The following is a 19,999-nucleotide window of genomic DNA, read 5'->3' as shown; positions in this document are numbered from 1 at the left end:
TCGACCCACAGAGATAGTGTTAGGAACCTAGCCTATGTCCATCCACAGAGATAGTGTTGGGAACCTAGCCTATGTCGACCCTCTGTCAGATAGTGTTGGGAACGTAGCCTATGTCGATCCACTGTCAGATAGTGTAGGGAACCTAGCCTCTGTCGATCCACTGACAGATAGTGTTGGGAACGTAGCCTATGTCGATCCACTGTCAGATAGTGTTCGGAACCTAGCCTACGTCGACCAACAGAGATAGTGTTAGGAACCTAGCCAATGTCGTCAACTGTCAGATTGTGTTGGGAACCTAGCCTATGTCGATCCACTGTCAGATAGTGTTGGGAACCTAGCCTATGTCGATCCACTGTCAGATGGTGTTGGGAACCTAGCCTATGTCTATCAACTGTCAGATAGTGTTGGGAACGTAGCCTATGTCGATCAACTGTCAGATAGTGTTGGGAACCTAGCCTATGTCGACCCACAGAGATAGTTTTGGGAACGTAGCCTATGTCGATCCACTGTCAGATAGTGTTGGGAACCTAGCCGATGTCGATCCACTGTCAGATAGTGTTGGGAACCTAGCCTATGTCGATCCACAGAGATAGTTTTAGGAACGTAGCCTATGTCGATCCACTGTCAGATAGTGTTGGGAACCTAGCCTATGTCGATCAACTGTCAGATAGTGTTAGGAACCTAGCCTATGTCGATCCACTGTCAGATAGTGTTGGGAACCTAGCCTTTGTCGACCAACAGAGATAATGTTAGGAACCTAGCCAATGTCAATCAAATGTCAGAAAGTGTTGGGAACCTAGCCTATGTCGATCCACAGAGATAGTGTTGGGAACCTAGCCTATGTCGACCCACTGTCAGATAGTGTTGGGAACCTAGCCTATGTCGATCCACTGTCAGATAGTGTTCGGAACCTAGCCTATGTCGATCCACTGTCAGATAGTGTTGGGAACGTAGCCTATGTCGATCCACAGAGATAGTGTTGGGAACCTAGCCTATGTTGACCCACTGTCAGATAGTGTTGGGAACCTAGCCTATGTCGATCCACAGTCAGATAGTGTTGGGAACCTAGCCTATGTCGATCCACAGAGATAGTGTTGGGAACCTAGCCTATGTCGATCCACTGTCAGATAGTGTTGGGAACGTAGCCTATGTCGATCAACTGTCAGATAGTGTTGGGAACCTAGCCTATGTCGACCCACAGAGATAGTTTTGGGAACCTAGCCTATGTCGATCCACTGTCAGATAGTGTTGGGAACCTAGCCTATGTCGATCCACAGAGATAGTTTTAGGAACGTAGCCTATGTCGACCCACAGAGATAGTGTTGGGAACCTAGCCTATGTCGACCCACTGTCAGATAGTGTTGGGAACCTAGCCTATGTCGATCAACTGTCAGATAGTGTTGGGAACCTAGCCTATGTCGACTCACAGAGATAGTTTTGGGAACCTAGCCTATGTCGATCAACTGTCAGAAAGTGTTGGGAACCTAGCCTATGTCAATCAACAGTCAGATAGTGTTGGGAACCTAGCCTATGTCGATCCACCTGTCAGATAGTGTTGGGAACCTAGCCTATGTCCACCCACAGAGATAGTGTTGAGTAGCCTATGTCGATCCACTGTCAGATAGTGTTGGGAACCTAGCCTATGTCGATCCACTGTCAGTTAGTGTTGGGAACCTAGCCTATGTCGACTCACAGAGATAGTTTTGGGAACGTAGCCTATGTCGATCCACTGTCAGATAGTGTTCGGAACCTAGCCTATGTCGATCAACTGTCAGAAAGTGTTGGGAACCTAGCCTCTGTCAATCAACAGTCAGATAGTGTTGGGAACCTAGCCTATGTCGACCCACCTGTCAGATAGTGTTGGGAACCTAGCCTATGTCGACCCACAGAGATAGTGTTGAGTAGCCTATGTCGATCCACTGTCAGATAGTGTTGGGAACCTAGCCTATGTCTATCAACTGTCAGATAGTGTTGGGAACCTAGCCTATGTCGATCCACTGTCAGATAGTGTTGGGAACCTAGCCTATGTCGATCCACTGTCAGTTAGTGTTGGGAACCTAGCCTATGTCGATCAACTGTCAGATAGTGTTGGGAACCTAGCCTATGTCGATCCACTGTTAGATACTGTTGGGAACCTAGCCTACGTCGACCAACAGAGATAGTGTTGGGAACCCAGCCAATGTCAATCAAATGTCAGAAAGTGTTGGGAACCTAGCCTATGTCGATCCACAGAGATAGTGTTGGGAACCTAGCCTATGTCGATCCACTGTCAGAATGTGTTGGGAACCTAGCCTATGTCGATCAACTGTCAGATAGTGTTGGGAACCTAGCCTATGTCGATCAACTGTCAGATAGTGTTGGGAACCTAGCCTACGTCGATCCACAGAGATAGTGTTGGGAACCTAGCCTATGTTGACCCACTGTCAGATAGTGTTGGGAACCTAGCCTATGTCAATCCACTGTCAGATAGTGTTAGGAACCTAGCCTATGTCGATCAACTGTCAGATAGTGTTGGGAACCTAGCTTATGTCGACCCACAGAGATAGTGTTAGGAACCTAGCCTATGTCGATCCACAGAGATAGTGTTGGGAACCTAGCCTATGTCGACCCTCTGTCAGATAGTGTTGGGAACGTAGCCTATGTCGATCAACTGTCAGATAGTGTTGGGAACGTAGCCTATGTCGATCCACTGTCAGATAGTGTAGGGAACCTAGCCTATATCGATCAACTGTCAGATAGTGTTGGGAACCTAGCCTATGTCGATCCACTGTCAGATAGTGTTCGGAACCTAGCCTATGTCGACCAACAGAGATAGTGTTAGGAACCTAGCCAATGTCGTCAACTGTCAGATTGTGTTGGGAACCTAGCCTATGTCGATCCACTGTCAGATAGTGTTGGGAACCTAGCCTATGTCGATCCACTGTCAGATAGTGTTGGGAACCTAGCCTATGTCTATCAACTGTCAGATAGTGTTGGGAACGTAGCCTATGTCGATCAACTGTCAGATAGTGTTGGGAACCTAGCCTATGTCGACCCACAGAGATAGGGTTGGGAACCTAGCCTATGTCGATCCACTGTCAGATAGTGTTAGGAACCTAGCCAATGTCAATCAAATGTCAGATACTGTTGGGAACCTAGCCTATGTCGATCCACAGAGATAGTGTTGGGAACCTAGCCTATGTCGACCCACTGTCAGATAGTGTTGGGAACCTAGCCTATGTCGATCCACTGTCAGGTAGTGTTCGGAACCTAGCCTATGTCGATCCACTGTCAGATAGTGTTGGGAACCTAGCCTACGTCGATCCACAGAGATAGTGTTGGGAACCTAGCCTATGTTGACGCACTGTCAGATAGTGTTAGGAACCTAGCCAATGTCAATCAAATGTCAGATACTGTTGGGAACCTAGCCTATGTCGATCCACAGAGATAGTGTTGGGAACCTAGCCTATGTCGACCCACTGTCAGATAGTGTTGGGAACCTAGCCTATGTCGATCCACTGTCAGGTAGTGTTCGGAACCTAGCCTATGTCGATCCACTGTCAGATAGTGTTGGGAACCTAGCCTACGTCGATCCACAGAGATAGTGTTGGGAACCTAGCCTATGTTGACGCACTGTCAGATAGTGTTGGGAACGTAGCCTATGTCGATCCACTGTCAGATAGTGTTGGGAACCTAGCCTATGTCGATCCACAGAGATAGTGTTGGGAACGTAGCCTATGTCGACCCACTGTCAGATAGTGTTGGGAACGTAGCCTATGTCGATCAACTGTCAGATAGTGTTGGGAACCTAGCCTATGTCGACCCACAGAGATAGTTTTGGGAACGTAGCCTATGTCGATCCACTGTCAGATAGTGTTGGGAACCTAGCCTATGTCGATCCACAGAGATAGTTTTAGGAACGTAGCCTATGTCGACCCACAGAGATAGTGTTGGGAACGTAGCCTATGTCGATCCACTGTCAGATAGTGTTGGGAACCTAGCCTATGTCGATCAACTGTCAGAAAGTGTTGGGAACCTAGCCTATGTCAATCAACAGTCAGATAGTGTTGGGAACCTAGCCTATGTCGACCCACCTGTCAGATAGTGTTGGGAACCTAGCCTATGTCCACCCACAGAGATAGTGTTGGGAACCTAGCCGATGTCGATCCACTGTCAGATAGTGTTGGGGAACCTAGCCTATGTCGATCCACTGTCAGATAGTGTTGGGAACCTAGCCTATGTCGATCAACTGTCAGATAGTGTTAGGAACCTAGCCTATGTCGATCAACTGTCAGATAGTGTTGGGAACCTAGCCTACGTCGACCAACAGAGATAGTGTTAGGAACCTAGCCAATGTCAATCAAATGTCAGAAAGTGTTGGGAACCTAGCCTATGTCGATCCACAGAGATAGTGTTGGGAACCTAGCCTATGTCGACCCACTGTCAGATAGTGTTGGGAACCTAGCCTATGTCGATCCACTGTCAGATAGTGTTGGGAACGTAGCCTATGTCGATCCACTGTCAGATAGTGTTGGGAACCTAGCCTATGTCGATCCACTGTCAGATAGTGTTGGGAACCTAGCCTATGTCGATCCACTGTCAGATAGTGTTGGGAACCTAGCCTACGTCGACCAACAGAGATAGTGTTGGGAACCTAGCCAATGTCGTCAACTGTCAGATTGTGTTGGGAACCTAGCCTATGTCGATCCACTGTCAGATAGTGTTGGGAACCTAGCCTATGTCTATCAACTGTCAGATAGTGTTGGGAACCTAGCCTATGTCGACCCACTGTCAGATAGTGTTGGGAACCTAGCCTATGTCGATGTCAGATAGTGTTTGGAACCTGGCCTATGTCGATTCACTGTCAGATAGTGTTTGGAACCTAGCCTATGTCGATCCACTGTCAGATAATGTTTGGAACCTAGCCTATGTCTATCCACTGTCAGATAATGTTCTGAACCTAGCCTATGTCTATCCACCTGTTTCTTGTCAGAATTAAGGAAGGAGGATAGGGAGAAGGAATAGTCAAAAGGACACTAGTTCAACAAGAATTTCAATGAACATTTAGAAGGACTAGTTCAAAAGGAAGAAGGGTTTTCTTGGTTTAGGAATAAGGAACATTCAGAAGGACTAGTACAACAGGAAGAAGTGTTTCCTTGGTCTAGGAATAATGAACATTTAGAAGGACTAGTTCAAAAGGAAGAAGGGTTTCCCTGGTCTAGGAATAAGGAATATGTAGAAGGACTAGTACAACAGGAAGAAGTGTTTCCTTGGTCTAGGAATAAGGAATATGTAGGACTAGTACAACAGGAAGAAGTGTTTCCTTGGTCTAGGAATAAGGAATATGTAGAAGGACTAGTACAACAGGAAGAAGTGTTTCCTTGGTCTAGGAATAAGGAATATGTAGAAGGACTAGTACAACAGGAATAAGTGTTTCCTTGGTCTAGGAATAAGGAATATGTAGAAGGACTAGTACAACAGGAAGAAGGGTTTCCTTGGTCTAGGAATAAGGAACATTTAGAAGGACTAGTTCAAAAGGAAGAAGGGTTTCCTTGGTCTAGGAATAAGGAACATTTAGAAGGTCTTGTTAAACAGGAAGAGAGGGCACGGGTGGCCCAGTCGTCTAAGGCGCCACAATCCGCTGTGCAGAGTTGCATCCCTTGGGCACGCCAGAAACCTATGACTGTGGGTTTCAATCGGTTCGCCCCAAATATGTTTCTATGTTTGTCAGCAACATACTCATGCTCGTGGGTTTCACCTAAGTAGTAAACGTCCGAGACCTGCATCACTTCTTGCTTTCCTCCCACATTAAGCTGACACACCTTGAAATAACTGCAATACTGTTAAACCCAACTCACTGGCTCACTCATTCAACAGGAAGAAGGGTTTCCTTGGTCTAGGAATAAAGAACATTTCCAAGGATTTTTTCAACAAGAAGCAGGGTTTATTTTGCCCAGGAATACAGCATCATTCTTCATGCAGTGAATGAGTTTACCTTTTCATCTAACCTATGACCTGTAGTTATTGCATTGTCAGTACCATTGTATGCCATAAATGTGTAGTTGACTTTGTCTTTACTACTGACGTTGATGATGGCAAGGCTGCATCATTTAAAGAATTTTATAGTCTTATACTCTCCACATTAGTTTTCCTGAGATAGGCTAGCACTAGTCAGCTGTCTGTGGTCTGTAACCAAACATTGTTCCCACATATTCATTTCATATTATATCTTATCCTATCTACATATTCAACTATTTTTCGGGATTTACTTCCAGGCATCAGCGAGACTCAGGGAAAAGGTGAAACACAATTGTGTCTTTTTCAGCCCCGGACAACCATAATAATGTCATGTAAAGGATACAATACTTGCTTCTTGCACAGTATAAACTGGGGTACAAATGTAGGCGCGTTCCGAACAAACTGGAAAAGCCAAATCACACATTCATGGCGTGAACTTTAACCTGGTCAGTGATTGTATGCAGTCTTTCACTTCCTCTCCTCAATCATGCCAGTAGTTATTGCTAAATCCCATACACTGCAGAAACGTGGCTAGTAGAGATGGGAGCAGGCTTTGCATAACCCTTCGCTTTCCATCTTTTATGATGGTCATGACCGGGTCTAATGGCCAAGATGGGTACTTAGTACTTTGACCTTAAGGAATGTGGCAAGGGATCCCAAATGTAGACACCACTCCAACTCTCCTTCCTGTCCCGCCCCTTCAACTTGGCTGGACAAGCTGGACAAGGCAGCTGCCACCCCAACACTCACCAATACCAAATCTGGATGGGGTCATGATAGTTCATCTACTTATGAAATATTGATGGTAATTATTGTAATAAAACTGCATATTTTAGAAACCGTTATTCTAGGATATGAAAATGTTGCATATTCAAAAAGAGTTTTGATCAGAAATATCAGATTTCAAATTCATGTAAACTTGTGTTCACTACAGTGCATTTGCACATTAACACATGCTTTTGAAAAATATTTCATCTTGTAAACAAGTTGTGTAAACATGGTATTGACTGTATGGATTTATGTTCTTGAAGAGTTGAAAAAGCATTTGCTGACAAATAGATTAAAGGTAGCTTCAATCCATCGCACATTGGGAAATTACATCCATTTTTGTTTGTGAGTTCATACTTTTTTATACTAATTTAAACAATGTTCCAGGAGACAAGAAGTAGGTTGTCTCCGTGGTCTGGATCAACCTGGGTGATGTGATGAGCCAATGCTTTCATCTTCAAACTTTCATATCTTCACACTATGTGTGCATTTTAGTATTAATTGATTTAGCCTAATTTCTCAAAACCTCTGCTTTTGAAAAGTCAGACACCCTAAAAAAGGGTTGCTGTCAGCATTGATATTCTGCATAGGACTAAATGCTGATGCTACAGTCGAATAATTCCTAAACAATATAACCTCATCACAAGGAGAAGCATACATGTCAAAGTTCAGCTCCTTCATGCTGGTAATTAAGATTATTAAAGACTATGGTTAACTCAAATTCAAAATATTAAAAAGTGTTTGAGACAGACAGTGAACAGATGAAAGGCCATACATTGCATTTTCAAAATGGCAGAAGTGGCACTGACTACTTTAAACATCGAGTTTGGACATCCTGAACCTATCTGGGTGTCATGGTGGGAACAAGCATGTGAAGTTACAGCTTCTTTGGTTTAGCAGTTTCTGAGAAGATGTTTATGACTTAAAGGGCAAGTTCACACGGAAATGAACCTATTTTTCTTGTACTTTTTCCACATTAAAAGTGTTAACATAGAAGTGTCATAGACAAAAATATAAAAATATCACAATTAATTAACATATTTTTCGCATTAAACGATTTATATTTTTCACATTTACCAAGTGTTCTATTTCCACAACAAAAACACCATGGCTTATGCCCCTTGCAATATGACGTCATTGGTGCCAATTGATAATCATTATGACCTCATCATGCTTATTTGGAGCCGCTTCACATGGTGTAGGTCCAGGTGTGTGATTCTAGTGTCTCAGATGCCAGCCAGCATAGTGTTATGCTGAGTCACCACTGCGCCGGAGTGTGTCGTAGGCCATGTTGTTTTACCGCAAACTGGTACTTGATATCTTTTGCGTTGAGAATAGACAGGGACCCAGTTGAATTGGCACCAATTACGTCATAATCTAAGGGGGATAACTCAGGCCTGTTTAGCTCGAAAAACGAAGGCCTCATAACGGCATATCATTTTCACACTATTGTGAGCTTCCTACGTTCACTGTGAAAACATTGAGTGTATATTTTCAAACACAGATACTAATTAATTCTAAAATTGCGTTTTGTTTAGAAAAAGAAAGAAAGTGATTTTTGCGTGTACACTTCCCCTTTAAAAAGCATGATGGCCTTTGGACAAACAGACCACATCATATGCTCACTGGATGTTCTGTCAGGTTGTGGGTATAAAAATACCTTTAATAATACTGTAACTCTTCGCAATAACATTTTCTTGTGCATATACAGACCAAAAAAACACATATACTGTTACACAAGGCATATTAGTTTTATTGGAAAACTTCAATATTCATTCATACAATAATATGTACAATAGATGTAGCACTTTGTGTGCATGAAACATGTACATGACTCACTCAACCTGCATAGCACATGATGAAAAAATCTGACACTACTCCACGAGGGAGGCAACCGCTTATGTCATGGATGACATCACAGTCTAAAACATAATCTTAATGTCCATTTTGTTCGTATGTTCAAGAGTGGAACTTCTTGGATGGATCGTTAGCATGGTCCAGGAGCAACTGGCAGGGCTGGAACTGGACTCCATACAAGTCTCTGTACTTGAGCATGCGGTCCACCAGGGGCTTGGCTCCATGCAGGTCCATGTAGCGGAAGGGGCCTACAACATCACCATAGTAACACTTCCTCATTACACAGTTCAAGTGAGTGAGTGAGTATGGTTTTACGCCACATTTAGCAGTATTCCAGCAATATAACGGCGGGGGACACCACAAATGGGCCAACACATTGTACCCATGTCGGGAATCGAAACCCGAGTCTTCGGCGTGATGGGCGAACACTTTAACCACTAGCCTACCCAACAGCCCCACAGAGTTCATGACACAATGTGATGAATTGTATGGGTGAAACAGTCACTTATCACTTTTCATGTTCACAATAAGTATCAGATATTTCATTTGAAACAAATGTATTTGGATGTATATATGCATAATACACTTATGACTGAGCTGCCAATTTGGTTGCTGAGGAAGTGTATCCATCACGGGGTGTAGGCAGGAGAAAACCAAGGAACATAACCAATCAGGGATTCATACTCTGCACAGCGACTTATAGCACAACTGGGCCCCTGTGCTTGCACTGCTGCCAGAGACATGAGCACAACCATAAGAAAAACACTCACCGCCAAGGAATGGAGGAAACCCAAGACCAAACACAGCACCAATGTCTCCTTCCAGCTGTAAGTACATACAATTATTCACATCATCAAACCATAGGACACAACAGGGGCAGTGTTAGAAATTGGCACTAGTCCTATAGTCTTTGCCAACTGCCCAATGGTAAAGGTATCATAAGGACTAGTAGAAATTTGCCCTTTTTAAGGGTTTGCTATATGTTATCATTATAACGACTAGTGGGCGAACACTGTTAGTTTCTAACCCTGCAGGGGCATCCTAATATCTGCACGAGCCACCACAGGAACTGTTATAGTCATTTCTTTACTCGGTAACTGTCTTCTGTATGCAGAGATACTAATGCTATATTACCCATTGTACTACCATCTATCACTGTCTACTACTACTATCACTGTCTACTACTACAAATACTACTATCACTGTCTACAACTACTACTATCACTGTCTACTACTAATAATAATAACACTGTCTACTACTACTATCACTGTTTTCTACTACTACTTTCACTGTCTACTACTACTACTACCACTATCACTGTCTACCTCTAATATCACTGTCTACTACTACTACCTCTACTATCACTGTCTACTACTACTACTATCACTGTCTACTACTATCACTGTCTACTACTACTACTACCACTGTCAACTACTACTTCTACTACTACTGCTACTACCACTGTCTACTACTACTACTACTACTACTACTACTACCACTACCACTGTCAACTACTAGTTCTACTACTCCTGCTACTACCACTGTCTACTACTACTACTACCACTGTCTACTACTACTACTGTCTACTACTACTACTGCTACTACCACTGTCTACCAATACTACTACCACTGTCTACTACTACTACTACCACGGTCTACTACTACTACTATAACTGTCTACTACTACTATCACTGTTTTCTACTACTAGTTTCACTGTCTACTACTACTACCACTATCTCTCTCTACTTCTACTATAACTGTCTACTTCTACTATAACTGTCTACTACTACTACTATCACTGTCTAATACTACTACTATCACTGTCTACTACTACCACTGCCTACTACTACTACTACCACTGTCTATTTCTACTATCACTGTCTACTACTACTATCACTGTTTTCTACTACTACTTTCACTGTCTACTACTACTGCTACCACTATCACTGTCTACTTCAACTATCACTCTCTACTACTACTACTACTGTCTACTACTATCACTGTCTACTACTACTGCTATTTCTACCACTGTCTACTACTACGTGAGTGAGTGAGTGAGTTGGGTTTAACGCCGCTTTTAACAGTATTTCAGTTATATCGCGGCGTGTCAGCTTGATGTGGGAGGAAAGCCCGAAGTGATGCAGGTCTTAGACGTTTACCACTTTGGTGAAACCCACGAGCACGGGTATGGTGCTGACAAACCGAGAAACATAATTGGGGCGAACCGGGATTCGAACCCACAATCATAGGTTTCTGGCGTGTCCAAGGGACGCAACTCTGCACAGCGAACCGCGGCGCCTTAGACGACTTGGCCACCCGTGCCCCCGTCTACTACTACGACTACCACTGCCTACTTCTACTATCACTGTCTACTACTACTACTATCACTGTCTACTACTACTATCACTGTCTACTACTACTATCACTGTTTTCTACTACTACTTTCACTGTCTACTACTACTACCACTTTCACTGTCTACTTCAACTATCACTGTCTACTACTACTACTACTATCACTGTCTACTACTACTCCTACTACTATCACTGTCATCTACTACTACTACTTTCACTGTCTACTCCTACTACTATCACTGTCAACTATTACTACTACTACTACTACTACCTCTGTCAACTACTACTACTACTACCACTGTCTATTACTGCTATCACTGTCTACTACTACTACTATCACTGTCTACTACTACCACTGTCTACTACTACTACCACTGTCTACTACTACTACTACTCCCACTGTCTACTACTACTACTCCCACTGTCTACTACTACTACTACTACTACCACTGTCTACTACTACTACTACTACTACTACTACTACTATCACTGTCAACTACTACTACTGCTACTACCATTGTCTACTACTACTTCTACCACTGTCTACTACTACTATTACTGTCTACAACTACTACTTGCCAAGGCCTGTACACTTTTCTGTTACAGGAGTGGCTTTTATTGACTCAAATCTTCTTTGACCCATTACGTGAGTAACTAGTCCCAGAAGGCATTTTTTTTTAAATTACACTTTCTGCTAAATGAATGCTCTCTCAAAGAAAACTGCTTTCAGTTCAATCATCAGTCCACCATCGCATGTTTGCTCTAAAAGCATTTGAACAAAATATCTATCATGCAATCTCATTCCAGCCGTTACAGGAAAGACATATTCAAACTATACCTCATGTATACTCAACAGAAAATTAGTTATATTGCTTTAAGTGTAAGTAAGAATAGCATCACACAGTGACTAGCTCACTGCAAGGACGAATCTTCCAGACCTGACAGGTAGTTGATTCCAGTAGCTCAGGGGACCAGTTAGTTTTTGCCATTTTAACTGGACTATTACTGGAGTCACATCACATTCAGGGACTGGGATATTTACTTTAATAGGAAAATGTCAGAAGACATCCCCTGTGAAACATACTTGCATCATCAATTTCAGACTTAGTTTAACATTAAGTGTCTTAGAAATTACTTGTTTTGGTAGAACTTCTATCACTTTAACTTTAAGTCATCGTTTAAGAGTGAGGGACAAGCAAAGTTAATAAACAAAACGAAAAAATGATAACTGCATATGTACATCAATGTTATGTACAGATGTAGAGACAGACACAAAAGAAAGTTTGGGGCAGTATGTAATCTTCAAGATTGTATTGCTTGGGGACAAGAATATGTGCACGTTTTGATATCGATTCATCCACTACTATGACTATCTACTACTACTGATATCTACTACTACCAGGACTATCTACTACTATCACTACTAGTATCAACATAGCTTGATGGTACATTCTGGAAGAATCATTGTAACAGCTTATGATATCAATGAACTCACAGGATTTCTTAGAATTCCTTCTTCGAGACACATCACTGCCTCGTTGACAAATCTGGACACAAGCCGGAGCTGCACATCTTCATCTGTGTTCCTGAAAATAGAAACAACAGTATATCTTTCTATTGACGTGATGGACTTTTTAAGGCCTTAAGGCAACCAGGCATTATGTATACTTGGGGAAATGTGGGAACGTGCTCCAGTTAACATGGGAGACGTTCACCACCAACCTTCTGACAAACACCAGTATTCTTCTCACATAATGAATAACTTTACAGGTGAGAGAGATTTAAGGTCAGGTCAAGACACATATCCAATCTGAACCTCCTTCAAGGATGTCATGGCATCCTTGGCATACCACAGACTACAGCCAGGGTATCATGGCAACTGAGTCAAGCCCTACACACCACCAGACCCCACAGACTACAAGTTGTACAACCAGGGCGTCATGGCAACAGAGTGAAGATGCACACACCACTTGGGCACACAGACTAGTCAGGGTGTCATGGCAACTGAGTCAAGCCCCACACACCACTGGGACACACAGACTACAACCAGGGTGTCATGGCAACAGAGTGAAGACCCACACACCACTGGGACACACAGACTACAACCAGGGTGTCATGGCAACAGAGTGAAGAGCCACACACCACTGGGACACACAGACTACAACCAGGGTGCCATGGCAACAGAGTGAAGAGCCACACACCACCGGACCCCACAGACTACAACCAGGGTGTCATGGCAACTGAGTCAAGCCCCACACACCAGTGGGACACACAGAATACAACCAGGGTGTCATGGCAACAGAGTGAAGACCCACACACCACTGGGACACACAGACTACAACCAGGGTGTCATGGCAACTGAGTCAAGCCCCACACACCACTGGGACCCTACAGACTACAACCAGGGTGTCATGGCAACTGAATCAAGACCCACACACCACCGGACCCCACAGACTACAACCAGGGTGTCATGGCAACTGAGTCAAGCCCCACGTACCACTGGGACCCTACAGACTACAACCAGGGTGTCATGGCAACTGAGTCAAGCCCCACACACCACTGGGACCCTACAGACTACAACCAGGGCGTCATGGCAACAGAGTGAAGACCCACACACCACTGGGACACACAGACTACAGCCAGGGTGTCATGGCAACTGAGTCAAGACCCACACACCACCGGACCCCACAGACTACAACCAGGGTGTCATGGCAACTGAGTCAAGCCCCACACACCACTGGGACACACAGACTACAACCAGGGTGTCATGGCAACTGAGTCAAGCCCCACATACCACTGGGACACACAGACTACAGCCAGGGTGTCATGGCAACTGAGTCAAGCCCCACACACCACTGGGACACACAGACTACAACCAGGGACATCAATGTTCACCTACACTAGTTTAGGTTCAAGATGGTACTTCTGAACGATCTTCTTTGCTTCTTCATTTTCTGGTCTTTCCTTGCTCCCCTTCTCATACACATAGCAGCCCTTTCCACTCTTACGGCCTGGGAAACAAAGATATCCAAAGTGGGTTAAATATGTAGATTTCACTGGACATCAAACTCCCATCCACTTGCAAATCTTCAAAAGTGTTAATACTTGCAAATAATTAATGGAGGTGTGTGAAACGTTAACTTCTTTATGGTGAGCATGCGATGGAGTTGAGTTGCACCAATACACGTACCCAGGAAGCCACTCGCAACCATGTCCTTCAGCACCTCGGGGCTTCCTCCTCCAAATCTCTCTCCAAAAGCCTTCCCTAGATCTTCTGCTACATGGGCAGCGACATCAACACCCACTTCATCTGCAAGTGTTGCAGCTCCCACAGGGAAACCAAACTTTTTAGTGAGTCTGTCAAGGTCTGTTGGACTAACACCTTCCTGGAAACACAACAAACCACAACCATTTCAAACACAGAAGTTTCTTCGGGTGAATAGTTTCCAGGTAAACATTCAGTTTCGGATGTTGTCAAAGTATGTTTTACAACATTTTAACAAAATACAGGAATTCACCACTGCCCTGTCCTACTAGGTCACTACAAACATGACCGACTACAAGATTTGAGAATGACCTGACCTCGAAACTCAACAAAAATGGAGCCTGCCAGTAGTGATAATAAACCATCTAACTTGTTCCAACCTCAGTATGAACCTTCATTCCATCCCCCGCCAACAAGGGTTCCTTGGCCCACTGGTTATACCCTAGGAGTTGAGGAAATGCTGGGATCTATCTTACCGTGAATATAAGGATATCAATAATGTCTAAGGAAATGGTGTACCTGCAACAGCCTGATTGCCTCGGACAACATGGGTGCCAGTATTCTGGTTGTGTAGAACCCAGGCCCGTCTTTGACCGTGATCACCACCTTCCCCTGTCTCAGGCCGACCTTCACAGCAGAGGCTGAAACACAAAACGTCACATAAATTGCAAGTCAAAAACTTTGGCCACATCAAAGGACATACTGTTTCCTGATTGGCTGATAATAGAATTGGCAGGGCATTAATGTGCTGAATGAAGTCACTGTTGTCTACATTCTTATGTGTGTTAATGATTAAATAAGCACTCCTTGAAGTTATTATTGTTGACTTATTTATATGAATTGATGTCAATGTTTTTACGCTTTATAATAATATGTAGTTATATACATAAAATACAGTGTGCATACTGTCTAAAACAATTAACATATGCTAATATCCAAGCACAACATAATAATTTTGTAGCGTGAAGTTTACAGGATATGTGGCTATATCACTCAATGAATTGAAACGAAAAGTAGGCCAAGCCCACTGAACGCCTTCCAGCCATCTAAATATAGCTACATAGTCATGAGAACCCTCAGAAGGATTCTGTCCTCAACGAGCTGTTTGCATGTGGCTACTTCCTTCTGTTACTGGAACTAAAGACATGTGAAGATCCCAGGTAGAATAGGTCTTCAGCAACTCATGCTTCCTGTCAAGGGCGACTATGCTTGTCGAAAGAGGCGACTAACGGAATCAGGGGGTCAGGCTCGCTGACTTGGTTGATGCATGTCATCGTATCCCAATTCCGTGGATTGATGTTCATGATATCAATCGCTGGATTGTCTGGTCCAGTGAGTGAATGAGTGAGTTGGGTTTAACGCCGCTTTTAACAGTATTCCAGTTATATCGCGGCGTGTCAGCTTAATGTGGGAGGAAAGCCCGAAGTGATGCAGGTCTTAGACGTTTACCACTTCGGTGAAACCCACGAGCACGGGTATGGTGCTGACAAACCTAGAAACATAATCGGGGCGAACCGGGATTCGAACCCACAATCATAGGTTTCTGGCGTGTCCAAGGGACGCAACTCTGCACAGCGAATCGCGGCTCCTTAGACGACTGGGCCACAACAGCGCCGTTAAACAACAGACAGAGAAACAAAAACTGGAGCAAAAGTCATCCACATATTTCAAAACTATTTTTTCAGGTTATGACTTTCTTAAGGGTGTTTGGATATGTGAGTGAGTGAGTTTGGTTTTATGGCGTTTTTAGCAATTTTCCAGCAATATCACGGCAGGGGGACACCAGAATTGGGCTTCACATATTGTACCAGTATTGGGATTCGAACCCGGGTCTTTGGAGCGACGAGCGAACGCTTAAACCACTATGCTATCTGACCACCCTGTTTGAATATGTAGACAATAAACAAAATTCCACGACATACAGACAAGTATTCAGTCAATTAAGGATGCAGGTTTTGAGATGAGACACATGTTCATAATTGACCACAAAAATTAAAGTTTGATTAGGAGTTCCACAGCTCAAAAATCAAAATTCAGTTAAACAACATCTGGACTTGCCATCCCACATGCCTTGCAGTGAGGACCTGCTCTCACATCACATTTTATAATATGCAACCGGCTCAGTCAATCTGTTTTTCCTTCAGGGACATAGCTGAATTCTACAAATTTCATGTCATCTGAAATCATATCCAAGTCTTCGTTCACAAGTTGTGTTTTCCAATTTACAGGTTCAAGTGGCCTCAGCAATAACTAAACTGGTGACAAGCTTGCAAAGAACAAACTGGTATACTGGCTTCTGCCCTCTGATTGTTTTGGAGCGATGTATTTTTTCCATGTTGACAGTCATTGATTGATTGATGTAAATGTGACAGATACAACATTGTACATATTTATTTTATTCACCTTCAGTGTCTGCTTTTAAGTGTTCAACTTTTATGTTTAATCATTAGTTAAGATAGATTAAATGTAGTTAATGTGTCCTTCATGTTGTAAGCCTGAACAAACCCAAGCCATGACGTGCTCAACTGATTCACCAAGCTAACCCTCAAAGTTGACCCTTTGTCTCACTGCATGTTCTCAGTCCGCACACATTTCCTGCACAGAAGAGTTGACAAGTGTAAACACAGAAGTGTGTCACACCCGTAAAGTCATGTATATGTATGTATTTTTAAAGAGATTTATAATCGCTTTACACTTAGATAATATAATATATGAATAATTATTCTACTTGGTTCTTACATCAGTTAGCAGATCATTGTACAGTGTAACAACTAATATATAAATAAGATGTGTTTGTAATGTAAAACGGTTTGTAATACTTTGATGTCGATGACTGCATTATGTATATTGTTAATATTACTTATCATTCCTTTAATATGTTTCAGGGTGTAGATACTAGATAGATACTATACAAATCCATTGGCTGAATAAACGTCTCTCACCCGTAGCGTGTGTTTGCTTATCAGTCATTCACTGCCCTGCTACATAAACAATAGGTGCTCTTCACTCTGTTCTTCGTGTTTGCATAACATGTGAAGACATTACATTTGTTTAATTATATTTTGTGTTGTTGCCTTCATTAGTTATGAAGATTGACTGTATCTATGAATCGAAAAACCAAAGCGCAAACGTCTGTAATCTACACAGTTTTAAAGTTGCCTCTTCAGTTTTTCAAGCATAACTTGGTGCATGGAAATATTTTAACAGTCAATTTTTATGTGAATCGAACACACTTTTCAAATATGTCAACAATGTTTATAGTACCCTTCCAATTTCAACAGGAAGTCAACTTCTAAATGGATGCGAATCTAAGACATTTACTTTGAAACCCACAAGCATGGGTATGATGGTGCTGACAAACCAAGGATCATATTCAGGTCAAGTCTGGGAATGGAACAAGGGATCGTATTCAGGTCAAGTCTGGGATTGGAACCAGGGATCGTATTCAGGTTAAGTCTGGGATTGAAACCAGGGATCATATTCAGGTCAAGTCTGGGAATGGAACCAGGGATCGTATTCAGGTTAAGTCTGAGGATTGGAACCAGGGATCATATTCAGGTCAAGTCTGGGATTGGAACCAGGGATCGTATTCAGGTTAAGTCTGGGATTGAAACCAGGGATCATATTCAGGTCAAGTCTGGGATTGGAACCAGGGATCATATTCAGGTCAAGTCTGGGATTGGAACCAGGGATCATATTCAGGTCAAGTCTGGGAATGGAACCAGGGATTGTATTCAGGTTAAGTCTGAGGATTGGAACCAGGGATCATATTCAGGTCAAGTCTGGGAAGGGAACCAGGGATCGTATTCAGGTTAAGTCTGAGGATTGGAACCAGGGATCGTATTCAGGTCAAGTCTGGGAATGGAACCAGGGATCGTATTCAGGTCAAGTCTGGGATTGGAACCAGGGATGGTATTCAGGTCAAGTCTAGGATTAGAACCAGGGATCGTATTCAGGTCAAGTCTGGGAATGGAACCAGGGATCGTATTCAGGTCAAGTCTGGGAATGGAACCAGGGATCGTATTCAGGTCAAGTCTGGGATTGGAACCAGGGATCATATTCAGGTCAAGTCTGGGATTGGAACCAGGGATCGTATTCAGGTCAAGTCTGGGATTGGAACCAGGGATCGTATTCAGGTCAAGTCTGGGAATGGAACCAGGGATCATATTCAGGTCAAGTCTGGGATTGGAACCAGGGATCATATTCAGGTCAAGTCTGGGATTGGAGTGAGTGAGTGAGTGAGTTGGGTTTAACGCCGCTTTTAACAGTATTCCAGGTATATCGCGGCGTGTCAGCTTAATGTGGGAGGAGAGCCCGAAGTGATGCAGGTCTCAGACGTTTACCACTTCGGTGAAACCCACGAGCACGGGTATGGTGCTGACAAACCTAGAAACATAATCAGGGCGAACCAGGATTCGAACCTACAATCATAGGTTTCTGGCATGCCCAGGGGACGCAACTCTGCACAGCGAATCGCGGCGCCTTAGACGACTGGGCCACCTGTGCCCCCTCTGGGATTGGAACCAGGGATCGTATTCAGGTCAAGTCTGGGATTGGAACCAGGGATCGTATTCAGGTCAAGTCTGGGATTAGAACCAGGGATCGTATTCAGGTCAAGTCTGGGATTAGAACCAGGGATCGTATTCAGGTCAAGTCTGGGATTGGAACCAGGGATCGTATTCAGGTCAAGTCTGGGATTAGAACCAGGGATCGTATTCAGGTCAAGTCTGGGATTGGAACCAGGGATCATATTCAGGTCAAGTCTGGGATTGGAACCAGGGATCATATTCAGGTCAAGTCTGGGAATGGAACCAGGGATTGTATTCAGGTTAAGTCTGAGGATTGGAACCAGGGATCATATTCAGGTCAAGTCTGGGAAGGGAACCAGGGATCGTATTCAGGTTAAGTCTGAGGATTGGAACCAGGGATCGTATTCAGGTCAAGTCTGGGAATGGAACCAGGGATCGTATTCAGGTCAAGTCTGGGATTGGAACCAGGGATGGTATTCAGGTCAAGTCTAGGATTAGAACCAGGGATCGTATTCAGGTCAAGTCTGGGAATGGAACCAGGGATCGTATTCAGGTCAAGTCTGGGAATGGAACCAGGGATCGTATTCAGGTCAAGTCTGGGATTGGAACCAGGGATCATATTCAGGTCAAGTCTGGGATTGGAACCAGGGATCGTATTCAGGTCAAGTCTGGGATTGGAACCAGGGATCGTATTCAGGTCAAGTCTGGGAATGGAACCAGGGATCATATTCAGGTCAAGTCTGGGATTGGAACCAGGGATCATATTCAGGTCAAGTCTGGGATTGGAGTGAGTGAGTGAGTGAGTTGGGTTTAACGCCGCTTTTAACAGTATTCCAGGTATATCGCGGCGTGTCAGCTTAATGTGGGAGGAGAGCCCGAAGTGATGCAGGTCTCAGACGTTTACCACTTCGGTGAAACCCACGAGCACGGGTATGGTGCTGACAAACCTAGAAACATAATCAGGGCGAACCAGGATTCGAACCTACAATCATAGGTTTCTGGCATGCCCAGGGGACGCAACTCTGCACAGCGAATCGCGGCGCCTTAGACGACTGGGCCACCTGTGCCCCCTCTGGGATTGGAACCAGGGATCGTATTCAGGTCAAGTCTGGGATTGGAACCAGGGATCGTATTCAGGTCAAGTCTGGGATTAGAACCAGGGATCGTATTCAGGTCAAGTCTGGGATTAGAACCAGGGATCGTATTCAGGTCAAGTCTGGGATTGGAAC

General features: G+C 43.8%; 1 protein-coding gene across 1 annotated transcript in view; it reads right to left on the bottom strand.

Moving 5' to 3' along the window:
* Positions 1-8,492: 8,492 nt before the first annotated feature.
* Positions 8,493-19,999, bottom strand: part of LOC124123593 (trifunctional enzyme subunit alpha, mitochondrial-like) — a 64,074-nt gene continuing 52,567 nt past the window's right edge. Inside the window, exons 17-22 of the mRNA XM_046486798.2 lie at positions 14,761-14,882; positions 14,167-14,362; positions 13,876-13,987; positions 12,472-12,562; positions 9,393-9,447; positions 8,493-8,870 (exon numbers count right to left, since the gene is read on the bottom strand). Coding sequence (XP_046342754.1) covers positions 8,725-8,870; positions 9,393-9,447; positions 12,472-12,562; positions 13,876-13,987; positions 14,167-14,362; positions 14,761-14,882 — 722 coding nt within the window. The 3' untranslated portion in view covers positions 8,493-8,724. The remainder of the gene's footprint in view (positions 8,871-9,392; positions 9,448-12,471; positions 12,563-13,875; positions 13,988-14,166; positions 14,363-14,760; positions 14,883-19,999) is intronic.

Source organism: Haliotis rufescens, unplaced genomic scaffold (genome assembly GCF_023055435.1).
Source record: "Haliotis rufescens isolate VD_foot unplaced genomic scaffold, xgHalRufe1.0.p SCAF_2, whole genome shotgun sequence".
NCBI lineage: Eukaryota > Metazoa > Mollusca > Gastropoda > Lepetellida > Haliotidae > Haliotis > Haliotis rufescens.
This window is presented reverse-complemented; position numbering and strand designations above follow the sequence as displayed.